This window comes from Nomascus leucogenys, chromosome 8 (assembly GCF_006542625.1).
Source record: "Nomascus leucogenys isolate Asia chromosome 8, Asia_NLE_v1, whole genome shotgun sequence".
NCBI classification, from domain to species: domain Eukaryota; kingdom Metazoa; phylum Chordata; class Mammalia; order Primates; family Hylobatidae; genus Nomascus; species Nomascus leucogenys.
In genome coordinates, this window is record NC_044388.1 from 14,734,052 (window position 1) to 14,752,568 (window position 18,517).

At 37.9% G+C, this 18,517-nt stretch overlaps 1 protein-coding gene across 1 annotated transcript in view; it reads right to left on the minus strand.

The window, feature by feature from the left end:
• Nucleotides 1–18,517, minus strand: part of PPP2R3A (protein phosphatase 2 regulatory subunit B''alpha) — a 193,782-nt gene that overhangs the window by 83,292 nt on the left and 91,973 nt on the right. Inside the window, exon 6 of the mRNA XM_003265256.3 lies at nt 4,448–4,522. Within this exon, the coding sequence (XP_003265304.2) occupies nt 4,448–4,522 (75 nt within the window). The remainder of the gene's footprint in view (nt 1–4,447; nt 4,523–18,517) is intronic.

Consider the following 18,517-nt stretch of genomic DNA (forward strand, 5'->3'; position numbering starts at 1 on the left):
AATTTTTATTATGTATGAGTACAGAAGAACAAACTCCAATGCTGGAAGCCTGGCTCTCACTTGGCAGGAGTGGTGAACAGATTTCTAATTCACTCTTTGGTTAACATGGCTCAGAAAAATATTTCCTCATGGTCTTCTGTAGAGTTAGGACTTTAAAAAATATATCTAATAAAAATATTTTTTTTCTCTCTTAAGAGGAAAAGTTTTCAAGGGGGAGGAGTTGGTAAGCTCTTAGTGTGAGCCGTCTCCACTATAGCTTAGTCATCTTAGGAAAATCAGTACCTTGTCCTCCACAAGGAAAATCCTGGCATTTCAGCCTACAGTGGTGGATTCTGGCCAATCAAGATACTGAATATATCACTAAGACACACCATCGGAGCAAGCCACAGAAATATCTCTACTGCCAGCACCAGTGTCATAAAGAAGTATTTTAAATCTCATCACTTATTTTAAAAACTCAAGTTAGCACTTCTTTCCTCAAAAATTGGCATATGTCGGTTTGGATAAGCAAAACCTTTTATTCACTGGCAATTTTTGCACAGCATGCAAAACTGAACTCAAGGGCTATGATTTTCTGGTATTTCTAATTTTCATTTTCGTTCAATATCAAAGGCTTATTTCTCAACTGCTAAATCTTTTTGGAAATAAACAAGAATACAGACTGACTTTAGGTTCAATCTCTTTTTTGGGTAATGATGTCCTTCTTTGCTGTACGCATAGCTGGTGGTCTATCTTTCCAGTCTAAAAACAGCTGACAAAAGAATTAACTAAACAAATAGCCTTTTCCTCTAACATAGATTTTCAATGATACATAGAATATAAAAGTTTTCTAACTTTCCTTCATCATATATATACCTCACATAAGCTAATACTTGAATCATACTCTGTGTCAGTGGTTTCTTCCAAATGCAAACTGAAATAACTGAGTAACACTGGCATGCAAACATATTAATTGTTCTTCTATACTGTATGCCACGAAGATTATTTAACATTCAATAGAGTCACATGGTAACTGATTTTGCTTTTTCTGAGATATCTGTCATTAATTCTGAGGCTGATCCTTATGTGTTTTTTAGAAATAGTGTGATCTTAACTGTTTTTGCTGTGAGCAGGGTAGAGAACAATGCCTTTTTAATTTGGTCACTTTTATGTCTAACAACAAAATTAATTTCATAATAGAAGGCCTTATTTTACATTTGTTCTAGAAAAACTCACTGTACTCTGAAATGCAACAGTTTCAATGACTTCATGCCATTATTTGACCAAGTTTCATAACAGAAAAGGCACTGAGGAGAAGATAACCAGTCTAATACAATTCTATTTCCAGATAATCGTTTTTATACTTTTTATTTGCCCTTTTTGTGAGTTTATCACAATGGCAGTTATTCACTTATCTCAGTACATATTCACATGAAATGTTCCCAATTAGGTCTTGTTTACTATTTATGTTATGGTGCTGTTTTGAGTTGCCATATTATCATCATTTTATCACAGGTATTTTACACTTAAATGGCTAGTTCTGAGTAATGGATTCACTTTTGTGCATTGGAGATAAAGCAGCATAATGTTAATAACAAAGTGAAATTTAACAAATGTAAAGTTACATACAAATGCCATGAACATATTACAGCAGAGATAATTAACTGTACTCTATTAATTCACCAGTGTAGTTCATTTTGTTCAACTATTATTAACATGACACTATTTCTTAGAAAATGTGAATTATATGTGAACAAAATGGTTTCATGGCTTTTCACTCTAAAATCATAAAACTTCCTGGGGATGGCTGGGCGCGGTGGCTCATGCCTGTAATCCTAGCACTTTGGGAGGCTGTGGCAGGCAGATCATGAGGTCAGGAGATCGAGACCATCCTGGCTAACACGGTGAAACCCTGTCTCTACTAAAAATACAAAAAATTAGCTGGGCGTGGTAGCAGGCGCCTGTAGTCCCAGCTACTTGGGAGGCTGAGGCAGGAGAATGGCGTGAACCTGGGAGGTGGAGCTTGCAGTGAGCCGAGATCGTGCCACTGCACTGCAGCCTGGGTGACAGAGTGAGACTCCGTCTCAAAAAAAACCCAAACAGACAAATAAAAACCAAAAAACTTCCTGGGGCCTACTTGCTAGATGACCAAATACATCGAATGTCCAAGTACTTAAAAAAATATCAAACTATGTGTTCATTGAGAACATGAAAGAAAAAAAAGAAATATCAAACTAGAAACCATAAAGAAAACTTATTTCCATTTTACTCTTTTGTTCTTTAATATCTCTAAGAATACATGCCAACAGTTTGGACTAGTTTATTTCTAAGATCTTTTCTAACTCTTAAGAGTCTAAATTATGCTGTTAATATGCCCTGAGTTTTCAGTACAGTCAATATTCAGAACCCAATAATTCTCTTTGGGATTGCAGCCAGAACTAGTGTAGAATTCTTTTTTTTTTTTTTGAGACAGATCCTTGCTCTGCCTCCCAGGCTGGAGTGCAGGGGCAAGAATCTGGGCTCACTGCAACCTTCATCTCCTGGGTTCAAGTGATTCCTGTGCCTCAGCCTCCTGAGTAGCTGGGACTACAGGTGTGCACCACCACACCTGGCTAATTTTTATATTTTTAGTAGAGACGGGGTTTCACCATATTGGCCAAGCTGGTCTTGAATGTCTCACCTCAAGTAATCTGTCTGCCTCGGGCTCCCAAAGTGCTAGGATTACAGGTATGAGCCACTGTGCCCGGCCTAGAATTCTTAAACATGGATAATTTCATGTATTCACTCAGTACATATTGACTGTGTGTCTATTATATGCCAGGGAATATTCTAGGTACTGAGGATACAGACAAAGTTCCTGCTTATATGGAGCTTATATTATAGAGACGGAGATGGACAAACAAAAAATTAAATATCAGATGACAGGAGATAGACAAACAAAAAATTAAATATCAGATGATAGGAGCTAAGAAGAAAAATAAAGCAGGACAAAGGAATAGAGTGTAGGGGGAGGGGGCAGAGGAAGAAGGGTTACAAAAACAGAGTGATCAGGGAGGGCCTCACTAAATAAGGGAACCGAGCAGGTATCTGGATGAAGTGAGGGAGTGACAATGTGGAAATCTGTAGGAAGAACATCCAAGCAAAGGAAAGAGGAAGAACAAAGCATGTGAGGCAGAAGTGGGTTTGGTTTGCTCATGGTGGCTGAAGCAGAGTAAGCAAACTAGTGGGAGGTAGGAGATAAGATGAGAGAATCGGGATTGCCAGGGTATGGGAGGATTATGGAGAACCTTGGCAAGGACTTGGCTTTTATTCTATGTGAGCTGGGAAACTACTGCAGGGTTTGAGCAGAGGACTGACATGATGTGGCTGATTTTTTAAAAGGACAACTGTTTGCTTTATGGAGGCTAGACTATGGGGCAATTAGGGTGGTAACAGGGAGACCAATTAAAAATAAACCAAGTTTGAAATGAGGGCGACAGGCCAGGTTGATTGTGGTAGAGGTAGTTTAGTAGAGTGTCACGGTTAACAGGAAAAAAATAACTTCTGAGATTGTCTTAGATAACAGTGACACCTTCTGGCTCAAATAAAATCTTACAAAGTTTTATACTGACGTGAGAGAGCCAATGCAAAAGCACTGAATGAAAGATAAAGTTCCTACAGGAGAAAAAGAAAACAGTAGTATTTTGTAACTCGGCAGGACCTAACATATCTTTGGCTAACAAACTGTACCCTAAGTATAGGAGGGTGGTCCTCAGAGGAGACTGCCCTGTTTAGCTGAGGAATCTGAGCTACATGCCAGGGCCATCTCACTTGAGAATGTGTCTGGTGAATAGCCCTGGGGCTGGTCTGTGGACTGTCCCCAAAGATAATGTGGGAGCTAGAGCAGAGTGCATGAAATGGCTACTCCATGCCCTGTGGGCCTGTGTGTGCTCACTCATAATTCCTGACCTAACTGGGACTGACCAAATGAGGCTGTGCCTGACAAATAGAGAGTGCGAGCTCCTCACAAAATGAGATTGTGATCATGTTGTTTTAAATTCTTACATCGTTTTCTGATTACACACAAGCTATTTTCTCATTATCATGTCCAGTTCTAACTTTGAGGTACTAGAGACCAATCTTTTTTTCTGGGACAGGGACAGGCTGTTGAAAATTCTTTTCAGTCTTATTTGGAAATGCTAAAGATCAACTGGATATCAATATTCGTAACACAGAAAAAGATATGCCTCATAAGACCAGACAGAAGGAATATATTACTTTAATTTTGTAAGTATTGGGCACAAACAAGAAGGAAAATAGATAAAAATGAAGAAATTATGAATTCAATTTTATTTTACCTTCCTTCCACTTAAAATAATCATTATAACCCATGTTACCTTTTGCATAGATACTTGAAATTCTGGATAGCAGATGGTAATAAAAAGGTGACTTATGGAGTTATATTAAGAAAAAAGATGACTCAGCCTACCGTGGTGATGTAGCGGGAGTGGAATTCTGGAGCATCTTTCAGGAACGTGAGACCAGGGTGGGTATCCACCACATCCTGAAAAAGATCAAAACCAAAACTAAATTAACAAACATACAAAAATTATGCCTATAGAAGTTTTTCCTTCCTGTATGTTGCCAGTTGAGCAAACCTGCCATTTTAGAATAATGAATAATGCACTTAAAATTTAATTCTTTATTAAATTCAAGTTTCATTATAAGCATACTTATGTGTGCTTTTCTGTATACACAGTATACTTCAAAAAAAGTTGAAGTTTGATTTTAGCTATGTTAGGTAATTTGTGAATCAAATGTCTCCGAGGTATGTACTGTAATTCTAACACATCAACAGCACATCAAGGCAATTCATCCCACAGATTATTGTCGAGGTATTACGTAAAGTGTATTTACACAGAAAGGATGTGGTGGACAGTAGATGCAAGCCAATGAAAATGATCCTCTTTCATAATCTAAAAACACGGGAAATTCTTTTTGGAAAAAAAAAAGCAGCCATGTAGTCAAGTAGTTTGAATCTGTCTTTGTTAAGCTGTGCAAGCCAGTTAATGCCCATCATATTTTATCATAATTGTGTGGATAAATCATATCTCAAATTAGAATTTTATTTATTTTTACATCTTTAATCTTGTTCTCATTGAAGACTATTGGAATATTAAAACCTTAAAATACTGTTTTTGTTTTCTAATTAGATTTTTAAAGCATTTTGAATAAGCCCAGAGGATCTAATAGAGATAATCACAATATTAATTAACCAGAGGAAATAGCTATGCCATTACAGATATAATCTATTAATTGGCTTGTCATCAACAGACAGACATCAAGTATATCTCTTTTGTTTCTTCAGAGCAGTTAGCTATAATACTTACCAATATATAGTCTCAAACCAATGGACTTATTTCTTTAACTTTTTAAAGGATTATTATTATACATATTACATAATTTTTATTTTTTGAGACAGAGTCTCGCTCTGCCTCCCAGGCTGAAGTACAGTGCTATGGTCTCGGCTTATGACAACCTCTGCCTCTCCAAGTTCAAGGGATTCTCATGCCTCAGCCTCGAGTAGCTGGGACTACAGGTATGTGGCACCACACCAGGTTAATTTTTGTATTTTTAATAGAGACAAGGTTTCACCATGTTGGCCAGGCTGGTCTTGAACTACTGGTGTCAAGTGATCCACCCGCCTTGGCCTCCCAAAGTGCTGGGATTACAGGCATGAGTCACCACGCCTGGCTTTTTATTTGGAAATAATCTTATACTTACAAAAATTATTATAGAAAAATTTCCTATGCTCCTCTCCCAGCTTCCCTTAATGGTAACAAGTCACAAACTATAGTGATCAAAACCCGAAAATGAACATGGATAAGATATTAAACTACTCAAATCTCACTAGTTTTTCCACTAATGTCTTTTTCTGTTCCAGGATCTTACACTGCATTTAGCTTTTGTGTCTCACTGGTCTCTTCCAATCTGTGAAAATTCGTTAGTCTTTCCTTATGATTTTGATGCTTTTAATGAGTTTTGGTCAGTTATTCTGTAGAATGTCTCTCCATTTGGTTTTGTTTGATGTCTGGTCATGATTAAGGTTACATATTTTTGGCAGGAGAACCACAGAAGTGATGAGTCCTTTTCAGTGCATCACTGGGCATACATAATACAGAGGGTATGTGATGTTGGTATGTCTTCATTTGGTGATGTTAACTTTGATCACACTTAGTTCAAGTGGTGTCTGCTGCGTTCTCCACTGTAAAGTTGCTATTTTCCCTTAACAATTGATAAATATGGAGGCAGATGCTTTTGAGAGTGTCAATATCCTATTTCTCCTCAAAATTTCTCTCATTCATTTTAGCATCTATTGTTAGATTATGCCTGCAACATTTACACTGTAGTGTTTACTTAATAGTGATTTTGTCTCTATTCCGTCTACATTTCTTAACTGGAAATCTTCTATAAGGAAGAGCTGTCTCTTCTCTATTTATTTATTTTTTTGAGACAGAGTCTTGCTCTGTCATCCAGACTGGAGGGCAGCAGTGGTGCGATCTCACCACCACTACAACCTCCACCTCCTGGGTTCATGCAATTCTCCTGCCTCAGCCTTCCGAGTAGCTGAGATTACAGGCGTGTGCCACCACGCCTGGACTATTTACTTTTTTTTAACAGCGCAGACTCATGGGTATTTATTTCATTCTATGGGTTATAATCCTATACTATCATTTTGTTGCTCAAATTGATCTAGCTTTGGCCATTAGGAGCTCCTTCAGGTTGGCTCCTGTGTTCTCTTTTTATTTTTATAAATGAGACAGGGTCTTACTGTCACCCAGACTGGAGTGTAGTGGCTCCATCTTGGCTCACTGCTACCTCTACCTTCCAGGTTCAAGTGATCCTCCTTCCTCAGCCCCCTGAGTAGCTGGAACTACAGGTGTGTGCCACCATGCCGAGTTTTTGTTTTTTAGTAGAGATGGGGTTTCACCATGTTGCCCAGGCTGGTCTTGAACTTCTGGGCTCAAGCAATCTGCCTGCCTTCGCCTCCCAAAATGTTGGGATCACAGGCATGAGTCACTGCGCCTGGCCACCTGTGTTCTCTTGATACGCCCCTGTGTTTTTATGGGGACTTTCATATTTTCTGGCATAAGATGACCCATGTTTATCTTGTATTTTCCTTGCCCCAGCCCTGGTATACCAACCTTTTTTCTAAGAAGCCCTGGTTCCTTTCATTGGAGAATGGTATTTGAAACCAAATCTGGATGTGAAAGGTACCCATTACTACTAGAATAGTATTTCATTGTGTACATCACTACATTTTCTTTATGCCTTCATTCACTAATACTTAGGTTGATTCCATATATTGTTCAGCTTTGGTTAGTTTCCTCATCTATTTGCTGATCAGCACTCTGCTGAATACTCATGGAAGACCTTCTGAAGATCTCTGAGGATTGTTCTCCATGCAGTTCTCTCCTCTTTGGTACTCTGTCCGGAGAATTCTAGTCACTTTGGTTCTCTTAGACCCTTAGGCTCTGTCTCCTAAACTCAAGGAGTCCACTTAACTCAGCCTGGGTTTCCCATTCTTGCACTATGACTAGAAAACTTTCTCAAGGTGGTACCCTCTCTCAATCATAAGACTCACTTTGTTTCTCTCAGGAATGAATCAGTCGTTTGTTGCCTGATGTGCACCATCTTGAAAACCCATTGTTTTATATTTCCTGTCTGTTATTTTCTGTTGTTTCAAGTGGTAAGGTAAATCCAGTCCCTGTTACTCCTTCTCGGTCAAAAGTGGCAAATCTATTGATTTTTCTATGTTAATTTTATTTCCTCCTACTTTAATATTTTATTGAGTTAGTTTTATTACTAATTTTTCTGAATTTTCAAACTTTACTGTCATCTGCAACAAGATACTTTTACTTCTTTAACCAATCTTATGCTTCTAATTGTTTTCTCTTATACAATTACTACAGTAAAATGCTGAATAGTAGTGGAGACAGTGGGCATCCTTGCCTTGTTCCTGATCTTTGTTGAAGTGCCTCTAGTGTTTTCGCATTAAATAAGATATTGGCTTTAACACTAAGGTATATGTATTTCGTTGTGTTAAGAAAGTATCTAAAATACAGAGAAATTTTTTTTCCTTATATAACATATGACACTAATAAATGATATGGTTTGGATCTATTTCCCTGCCAAATCTTATGTTGAATTGTAATCCTCAGTGTTGCAAATGGGGGCCTGGTGGGAGGTGACTGGATCATAGGGTGGATTTCTCTTGAATGATCTAGGGTCGTCCTCTTGGTGCGGTCCTCGAGATAGTGAGTTCTTGTGAGATCTGGTTGTTTAAGTGTGCAGCAACTCCCCCACACCTTGCTCCTGCTCTTGCCAAGTGAGATGCTGGCTTCCCCCTTGTCCTTCTGCCATGATTGAAAACTCCCTGAGGCTTCACCGTACGCCGAGCAGATGCCAGCACCATACTTCCTGTAAAGCCTGCAGAACTGTGAGCCAATTAAACCTCTTCTCTTTATAAATTACCTAGTATCTGTTATTTCTTTATAGCAATGCAAGAACAGCTTAACACAATAAATATCCTAATAATAAAACAATCTTGTCTTCCTGGAATAAATCCCACTTGGTCATGGTATATTGTTTGGTAATATTTTATTACGTTTTATCATTAATCTTGAAGCTATATTTGTTTGCAGTTTTATTCTCTGGATTGTCTTTTCCTGATTTAGGTATCAGTGTTATACTTGCTTCATAAAAGGAGTTTGAAATTTTCCTTCCTTTTCAATACTCTGAAATAATTTATGGAGCATTTGAACTACCTGGTTGTTGAAGGTTTGGTAGACTTCTCCTGTAAAACTACCTGGGCCTTGTGCTTTTTTGTGCAGTTTTGTAATAAATATCTGTATTTATTCTATAAAAGCTAGTCCATTTGATTTACCTTTCTAAATCAAATGGAGTTAATTTGGGTCATATGTATTTTCCTAGGAAACTGTCCATTTCATCTAGGTTTTCAAATTTATTTTCCTAGATGTCTGCAAAGTAGACTTTCCTGATTTTAAAAAAGTTTCTTCTGGCTGGGTGCAGTGATTCACCTGCAATTCCAGCACTTACAAGGCCAAGGCGGGAGGGTCGCTTGAGCCCAGGAGTTCAAGACCAGCCTGGGCAACACAGCAAGACCTTGTCTCTATAAAAAACAAAAATTAGCTGGGTGTGGTGGTGCACATCTGTTGTCCCAACTACTTGGGAGGCTAAGGTGGGAGAATTGCTTGAGCCCACATAGTTGAGGCTGCACTGAGCTGTGATGGTGCCACTGCACTCCAGCCTGGGCAACACAGCGAGATCCTCCTTGTTATTTCTTATTTTGTATATTAGTGTATTCTCCCTTTTTTCTTAATCAAATTAGTCAGTTATTGGTTTTTGTTAATATTTTCCCATAACTAAAATTTCAATTTATTAAAAGTGCTATTGGTTTTTTATTCTCTGCCTTCTTAATTTCTGATCATTACTGGGACTAGGTGAGGGGTACATAAGGCTTTCTATACCAGTATGTATGCATTTCAAAATTCTCCATAAAACTTAAAAAATTTATATATACGCACACAGTATAAAGTCAAGGCATATACAAGCATTTATATAAATAAACATTCCACTAACCTATCCCACCCTTCCAGCTTTAGCCCCACTTCTTTCCAATCATTTACACTTTTAGGTCTTTTGCTGGTTACCTCTATAACCAAACATATATTTAATGAAAATGTAATTAAAAACTATACTATAATTATTATTTTATCAACTTTAGAAAATATTGATTCTTTGCTAGGAAACGTGGCTTTAGCTCATTTACTCTCCTATCCTGATATTTGAGGTTATGATGTTCAGTTCCTTGGTTGATTATCTTTGTAAGCTGCAAAACTTGTATTTATCCATCTAATTTTCATTCATCTTAGTTCCTTACTTTCCTTTTACATAGGATAATAGCAACCCATCCTTATTGTCTCTTTTTCTCCCTCTCTTTTACCTTCACATTTTATTGGCAATATTTTGACTTTTATGTTGTGCAGGTTTTTTTCATACTGTTCTACAACCACAATAAAATTTTCTATAGATTATCCACACAGTGATTTTAGATGCTATAAACTAAAATGTTTTTGTGATATTTTGATTATATAAATATGATTGAATGTTAGGTCAGGTAATCTATGAGGAACGTATTTCATTGTGTGTAGGTCCAGCATCAGGGTCTTGGAATGTTCAAAGGAGATTGTTTCTGACATTGAGGTTAAACTGTCTTTTCTAACTGCATCAGCTGTTCATAATCATCCTATATTTTATTCTGCTTCTTGTTTAGATCGTGGCTGTCTTATATAGTTTCTTCATTTTTCCTGGCATTTCTAATTGTTTTTAACTTATTTTTTTTCATGAAATTAGAAATCATTTTTATTTACACAAAAATTATGGAAACAATTTTCATTAGGTTTGATGAGTTTCCTTAAGCTGGAAAGCTGAACACAACCATTTCCTGACATATCCACAAGAGAAACAGCCTGAAACACACTTGAAAAACACATTAGTATAGAACCCATGCACCCCTCCAGAGTCTTTTTTTTTTTATATACTTTAAGTTTTAGGGTACATGTGCACAACATGCAGGTTTGTTACATAGATATACATGTGCCATGTTGGTGTGCTGCACCCAGTAACTCGTCATTTAACATTAGGTATATCTTCAAATGCTATCCCTCCCCCCTCTTCCCACCCCATGACAGGCCCCATTGTGTGATGTTCCCCTTCCTGTGTCCATGTGTTCTCATTGTTCAATTCCCACCTATGAGTGAGAACATGCGGTGTTTGGTTTTTTGTCCTTGCGATAGTTTGCTGAGAATGATGGTTTCCAGCTTCATCCATGTCCCTACAAAGGACATGAACTCATCCTTTTTTATGGCTGCATGGTATTCCATGGTGTATATGTACCACATTTTCTTAATCCAGTCTGTCATTGTTGGACATTTGGGTTGGTTCCAAGTCTTTGCTATTGTGAATAGTGCTGCAATAAACATACGTGTGCATGTGTCTTTATAGCAGCATGATTTATAATCCTTTGGGTATATACCCAGTAATGGGATGGCTGGGTCAAATGGTATTTCTAGTTCTAGATCCCTGAGGAATCTCCACACTGATTTCCACAATGGTTGAACTAGTTTACAGTCCCACCAACAGTGTAAAAGTGTTCCTATTTCTCCACATCCTCTCCAGCACCTGTTGTTTCCTGACTTTTTAATGATGGCCATTCTAACTGGTGTGAGATGGTATCTCATTGTGGTTTTGATTTGCATTTCTCTGATGGCCAGTGATGATGAGCATTTTTTCATGTGTCTTTTGGCTGCATAAATGTCTTCTTTCGAGAAGTGCCTGTTCATATCCTTTGCCCACTTTTTGATGTGGTTGTTTTTTTCTTGTAAATTTGTTTGAGTTCTTTGTAGATTCTGGATATTAGCCCTTTGTCAGACGAGTAGATTGCAAAAATTTTCTCCCATTCTGTAGGTTGCCTGTTCACTCTGATGGTATTTCTTTTGCTGTGCAGAAGCTCTTTAGTTTAATTAGATCCCATTTGTCAATTTTGGCTTTCGTTGCCATTGCTTTTGGTGTTTTAATCATGAAGTCCTTGTCCATGCCTATGTCCTGAATGGTATTGCCTGGGTTTTCTTCTAGGGTTATAAAGGTTTTAGGTCTAACATTTAAGTCTTTAATCCATCTTGAATTAATTTTTGTATAAGCTGTAAGGAAGGGATCCAGTTTCTGCTGTCTACATATGGCTAGCCAGTTTTCCCAGCACCATTTATTAAATAGGGAATTGTTTCCCCATTTCTTGTTTTTGTCAGGTTTGTCAAAGATCAGATAGTTGTAGATATGCGGCATTATTTCTGAGGGCTCTGTTCTGTTCCATTGATCTATATCTCTGTTTTGGTACCAGTACCATGCTGTTTTGGTTACTGTAGCCTTGTAGTATAGTTTGAAGTCAGGTAGCGTGATGCCTCCAGCTTGGTTCTTTTGGCTTAGGATTGACTTGGCAATGCGTGCTCTTTTTTGGTTCCATATGAACTTTAAAGTACTTTTTTCCAATTCTGTGAAGAAAGTCATTGGTAGCTTGATGGGGATGGCATTGAATTATAAATTACCTTGGGCAGTATGGCCATTTTCACGATATTGATTCTTCCTACCCATGAGCATGGAATGTTCTTCCATTTGTTTAACTTATTGACACAGGCTTCATCATAGCCATGTTTCCTTATTCTCTCTTTTTTTTTTTGAGATGGAGTCTCACTCTGTCACCCAGGCTGGAGTGCAGTGGCACGATCTTGGCTCACTGCAAGCTCCGCCTCCCGGGTTCACGCCATTCTCATGCCCTAGCCTCCTGAGTAGCTGGGACTATAGGCACCCACCACCACGCCTGGCTAATTTTTTGTATTTTTAGTGGAGACGGGGTTTCACCGTGTTAGCCAGGATGGTCTCGATCTCCTTGTGATCTGCCCACCTTGGCATCCCAAAGTGCTGGGATTACAGGAGTGAGCCACCGTGCCCAGCCTCCTTATTCTCAAATGTAACTATATTGCATGGAGTTGCTCCTTGCCTCCCTCTCCCTCATCATGGAGAAGATCTGCTTGGAGGAATTTTACCACCTTCTCTCTTCTAAACTGGCTGCTCTTCAGTTATCTTGATGCTGCCCTTCATTACTTCTCTGGATTGAATCCACTGTGTCTTAGATCTCATGCATTCCTCTTTCCTGGTTTACTTACTTTGCTGCAGTATATATGCAAGTAACTGTTTAAGAAATAAAGAGGTAACTTATAAAGGAGATAAATTTTCTGAGTCCATGAATGTCCAGGAATCAGGTTTATGTGAACCTCATTCCTAATTAGTAGGTTAGCAAGATACAGAAATCTAAGTTCAAATCCATTTCCTGGGGGATGCCAGTGAGAATCTAATACCATCCTAGTCTCTTTATCTACATTTTTCTAAAACTTCAAGGACATGTTTATGCATGTGTCTTAAAGAAATTCATAATTGTCAGCACTGTTTTTTTTTTTTTTTTTTTTTTTGAGATGGAGTCTTGCTCTGTCGCCCAGGCTGGAGTGCAGTGGCGCGATCTCGGCTCACTGCAAGCTCTGCCTCCCGGGTCCCAGGTTCATGCCATTCTCTTGCTTCAGCCTCCCAAGTAGCTGGGACTATAGGCACCCGCCACTACGCCTGGCAATTTTTTTGTATTTTTAGTAGAGACGGGGTTTCACTGTGTTAGCCAGGATTGTCTCGATCTCCTCGTGATCCACCTGCCTCAGCCTCCCAAAGTGCTGGGATTACAGGTGTGAGCCACTGTGCCCAGCCTCGTTTGTTTTTTGAGAGAGTCTCGCTCTGTCACCCAAGGTGGAGTGCACTGGCGCAATCTCAGCTCACCGCAACCTCTGTCTCCCAAGTTCAAGCAATTCTTCTGCCTCAGCCTCCCAATTAGCTGGGATTGTAGGTACGTGCCACCACGCCTGGCTAATTTTTGTACTGTTAGTGGAGATGTGGTTTCACCATGTTGGCCAGACTGGTCTCAAACTCCTGACCTCAAGTGATCCGCCCGCCTTGGCCTCCCAAAGTGTCAGGATTACAGGTGTGAGCCACTGTGCCTGGCCTCAGTGGTTCTTTGTAACCAAAGACTTATGTATTTTAGCTCTGCAAAATGATTCTGTATTATTTTATTTGATGATTCTTTTCTCTCCACTTTTCCCCTTCTTTCTTCCCCAGTCTCCAATTAGTTAGATATTAAAATTCCTGAAGTGGTCCTCTATGTCCCTTTTCTTTTTCTCTCTCTCTTTCTCTCTGAAAGATATCCTCAACTTTAGTTTCCAGGTCTTATGCTGAGCTTTTGGTACTTACATTTTAAAATTTTAACAGCTTTTTCCTGTATCAGCATTCTGTTTTCATACAGTTTATTCTTGTTTTTTTTTGTTCTTTTTTATATTTATTTAAATTGACAAAATCATACATATTTATCATGTACAGTGTGTTGTTTCGAAATATGTATTTATTGTGGAATGGCTAAATTGAGTTATTAACATGTGTTACCTCATTATTTTGTAGTGAAAACACAAAATCTACTGTCTTAGCAATTTTCAAGAATAGGATACATTGTTATTAACAATAGTAACCATGTTGTATAATAAATCTCTTGAAATTATTCCTATTTAGCTGAAATTTTATATCCTTTGATTGACATCCTCCCAGCCTTGGTTATTAGTCCAGTCTCACATTGCTCTAAAGAACTACCTGAGACTGGGTAATTTATGAAGAAAACAGGTTTAATTGACTCACAGTTCTGCAGACTGTACAGGAGGCATGCCTGGGGAGCCCTCAGGAAACTTACAATCATGGCGAAAGGCGAAGGGGAAGCAAGCGCATCTTCATATGGCGAGCAGGGGAGAGACAGAGAGCAAGGCGGAGGTGCTACACACTTTCAAACAATCAGATCTCATGAGAACTGTATGAGACAGCACTAGGAGGATGGTGCTAAACCATTAGAAACCACCCCCGTAATCCAATCACCTCCCACCAGGCCCCACCTTCAACACTGGGAATTACAATTCAACATGAGATTTGGGTGGGGACACAGAGCTAAACCGTATTATTTGGTAATTACCATTCTATTCTTTACGTCTACGAGTTTACCATTTTTAGATTTACATATAAGTGAGATCACGTAGTATTTGTCTTTCTGTGCCTGGCTTCCTTCACTTAACATAATGTCATCCAAATTCATCCATGTTGTTGCAAATAACAGAGTTTCCTTCTTTGTTTAAAGCTGACTAGTATTTCATTGTGTATATATACCATATTATCTTTTTAAGTTTTAAGTTTGGGTGCTCATGTGCTGACTTGTTACATAGGTAAACTTGCCTTAAGAGGGTTTGGTTGTACAGATTATTTCATCACCCAGGTATTAGGCCCATTAACCATTAGTTATTTTTCCTGATCCTCTCCTTCCTCCTACCCCCTCCAACCTTCAACAGGACCCAGTGTCTGTTGTTTCCCTCTATGTGTCCATGTGTTCTCATCATTTAGCTCCCACTTATAAGTAATAACATGTGGTATTTGGTTTTCTGTTTTTGTGTTAGGTTTGCTAAGGTTAACAGCCTCCAGTTCCATCCATGTACCTGCAAAGGCATGATCTCATTCTTTTTTATGGCTGCATAGTATTCCATAGGGTATATATATCACATTTTCTTTATCTGGTCTATCATTGATGGGCATTTAGGTTGATTCCACCATGTCTTTGCTATTGTGAACAGTGTTGCAATGAACATACATGGCATGTCTCTTCATAAGAGAATGATTTATATTCCTTTTGTATACATGCCCAGTAATGAGACTGCTGGGTCAAATGGTATTTCTATCTTTAGGTCTTTGAGGAATTGCCACACTGTCTTCCATAATGGTTGAACTAATTTACACTCCCACCAACAATGTATAAGCATTCCCTTTTGTTCACAGCCTTGCTGGTATCTGTTATCTTTTGACTTCTACTAACAGACATTTTGACTGGTGTGAGATGGTATCTCATTGTGATTTTGACTTGCATTTCTCTAATCATCAGTGATGTTGAGTTTTTTTTCATATGATTGTTGGCCACATGCATGTCTTCTTTTGAAAAATATTTGTTCATGTATTCTGCTCACTTTTTTATGGGTTTTTTTTTCTTGTAAATGTATTTAAGTTCCTTATAGATGCTGGATATTAGACCTTTGTTGGATATATAGTTTGTAAAAATTTTCTCCCATTCTGTAGGCTGTTTACTCTGTTGATAGTTTCTTGTGCTGTGCAGAAGCTCTTCAGTTTAATTAGATCCCATTTGTCAATTTTTGCTCATTACAATTGCTCTTGGTGTCTTTGTCATGAAAGCTTTGCCTCTGCCTACGTCCTGAATGGTATTGCCTAGGTTGTCTTCCAGGGATTTTATAGTTTTGGGTTTTACATGTACGTTTTAATCCATCTTGAGTTAATTTTTGTATATGGTATAAGGCATCTAGTTTTAATCTGCATGTGGCTAGCCAGTTATCCCAGCACCATTTATTGAACAGGGAATCCTTTCCCAATTGCTTTTGTCAGTTTGTCAAAGATCAGACAGTTGTAGGTGTGCAGTCTTATTTCTGGGTTCTCTATTCTGTTCCATTGGTCTATGTATCTGTTTTTGTACTGGTACCATACTGTGTAGCCTTGTAGTATAGTTTGAAGATGGGTAGCATGATGCCGCCAGCTTTGTTCTTTTTGCTTAGGATTGCCTTGGCTATTAGGGCTCTTTTTTCATTCCATATTAATTTTAAAGTAGTTTCTTTCCTATTTCTGTAAAGAATGTCAATGGTAGTTTAACACTGAATCTATAAATTGCTTTGGACAATATGGCCATTTTAATGATATTAATTCTTGCTATCCATGAGCATGGAATGTTTTTCCAATTTGTGTCATCTCTGATTTATTTGAGCAGTGGTTTGTAGTTCTCCTTGTAGAGATCTTTCACCTCCCTAGTTAGCTATTCCTAGGTATTTTATTCTTTTTGTGGCAATTGTGAATGGGAGTTCATTCCTGATTTGGCTCTCGGCTTGTTTTTGGTATACAGGAATGCTAGTGATTTCTACACACTGATTTTGTATCCTGAGACTTTGCTGAAGTTGTTTATCAGCTTAAGAAGCTTTTGGGCTGAGACTAGGGGGTTTTCGAAATATAGGATCATGTCGTCTCCCAACAGGGATAGTTTGACTTCCTGATGCCCTTTCTTTCTCTTGCCTGACTGCCCTGACTAGAACTTCCAGTACCATTGTAGTTGCTCATTCAGTATGATGCTTGTCATATATGGCTCTTATTATTTCGAGGTATGTTCCTTCAATACCTAGTTCACATTTTCGTTATGCCTCCATTCACTGATACTTAGGTTGATTCCATATCTTGGCTATTGTGAATAATGCTGCAATGAACTTGGCAGTGTAGATATTTCTTCACCATACTGATTTCATTTCCTTTGGATATACACCCAGTAGTAGGGCTGCAGAATCATATGGTAGTTCTCTTTTTAATTTTTTGAGGAACCTCCAAACTGTTTTTCATAATGGCTATACCAATGTACGTTCTCACCATCAGTGTGCAAGGATTCCCTTTTCTCTACATCCTCTCCAACACTTGTTATCTTTTGTCTTTTTGATAACAACAATTCTAACCAGGTGTGACATGATCTCTCATTGCTGTTTTAATCTGCTTTTCTCTCACAGTGATTTTGAGCATTTTTCATATACTTGTTGGCCATTGCTTGTCTCCTTTTATGCAATGTCTATTCAGATTCTTTGCCATTTAAAAATGTATTGAGGTAAAATATAAATATAAAATTTACCATATTTACTGTTTTAAGTGTACAGTTCAGTGGTAATAAATACATTTATATTCTCTTTTTCCTTTCATCTTCTCCCTCTCCTTTCCCCCTTCCTGGTCTCTGGCAACCACCAATCTACTTTCTATCTTCACAAGATCCATTTTTTAAGCTCCTGCACATGAATGAGAACATGTGATATTTATCTTTCTGTGCTTTGCTCATTTCATTTAACATAATGGTCTCCAGTTCTATCCATATTGCTGCAAATGACAGGATTTCATTCTTTTTTATGACTGAATAATATTCCATTGTGTATATATACACCGAATTTTCTTCATCCATTGACTGGCACTTAGGGTGATTCCATATTTTGGCTATTGTGAATAGTGTTGCAATAAACACAGAGTGCAGATATACTAATTTCCTTTCTTTTGGATGTTTCCGGATCATATGGAAGTTCTACTTTTCGTTTTTTTGAGTAGCATGATGCCTCCAGCTATTCTCCATAGTAGCTGTATTAATTTACATTCCCACCAATGGTGTACGGGGGGGTCCTCTTTCTCTGCATCCTCACCAGCATGTTATTGCCTGTCTTTTTAATACAAGCCATTTTAACTGGGGAGAAGGTGAAATGATATCACTTTATGGCTTTAATTTTCATTTCTCTGATGATTAGTGATGCTATTTCTTCATATACCTGTTGCCTTTGCCCATTTTTAAATAAGGTTATTTTCTTGCTATTGAGTTGTTTTGAGTTCCTTACAAATTTTGGATATTAACACCTTGCCAGATATATGGTTTGCAAATATTTTCCACCATTCTGTAGATTTTCTTTTCACTCTGTTTATTATTTCCTTGACTGTGCAGAAGTTTTTTACTTTGATGCAATTCCATTTGTCTGTTTTTTCCTTTGTGCTTTTGGGTTCATATCCAAAAAAAAAATCAATGCCAAGACCGGTGTCACGCAGCCTTACCCCTATGTTTTCTTTACAGTTTCAGATCTTACATTTAAGTCTTTAACCCATTTTCAGTTGATTTTTATATACGGTGTAAGATAAAGGTTTTGTTTTATGGTTATTTTATATAACCTTCCTTAATATAGAACTTTTAAAAATAACTTTTTTTAAAAATAGTTTTAGGTTTATAAAAAAAATT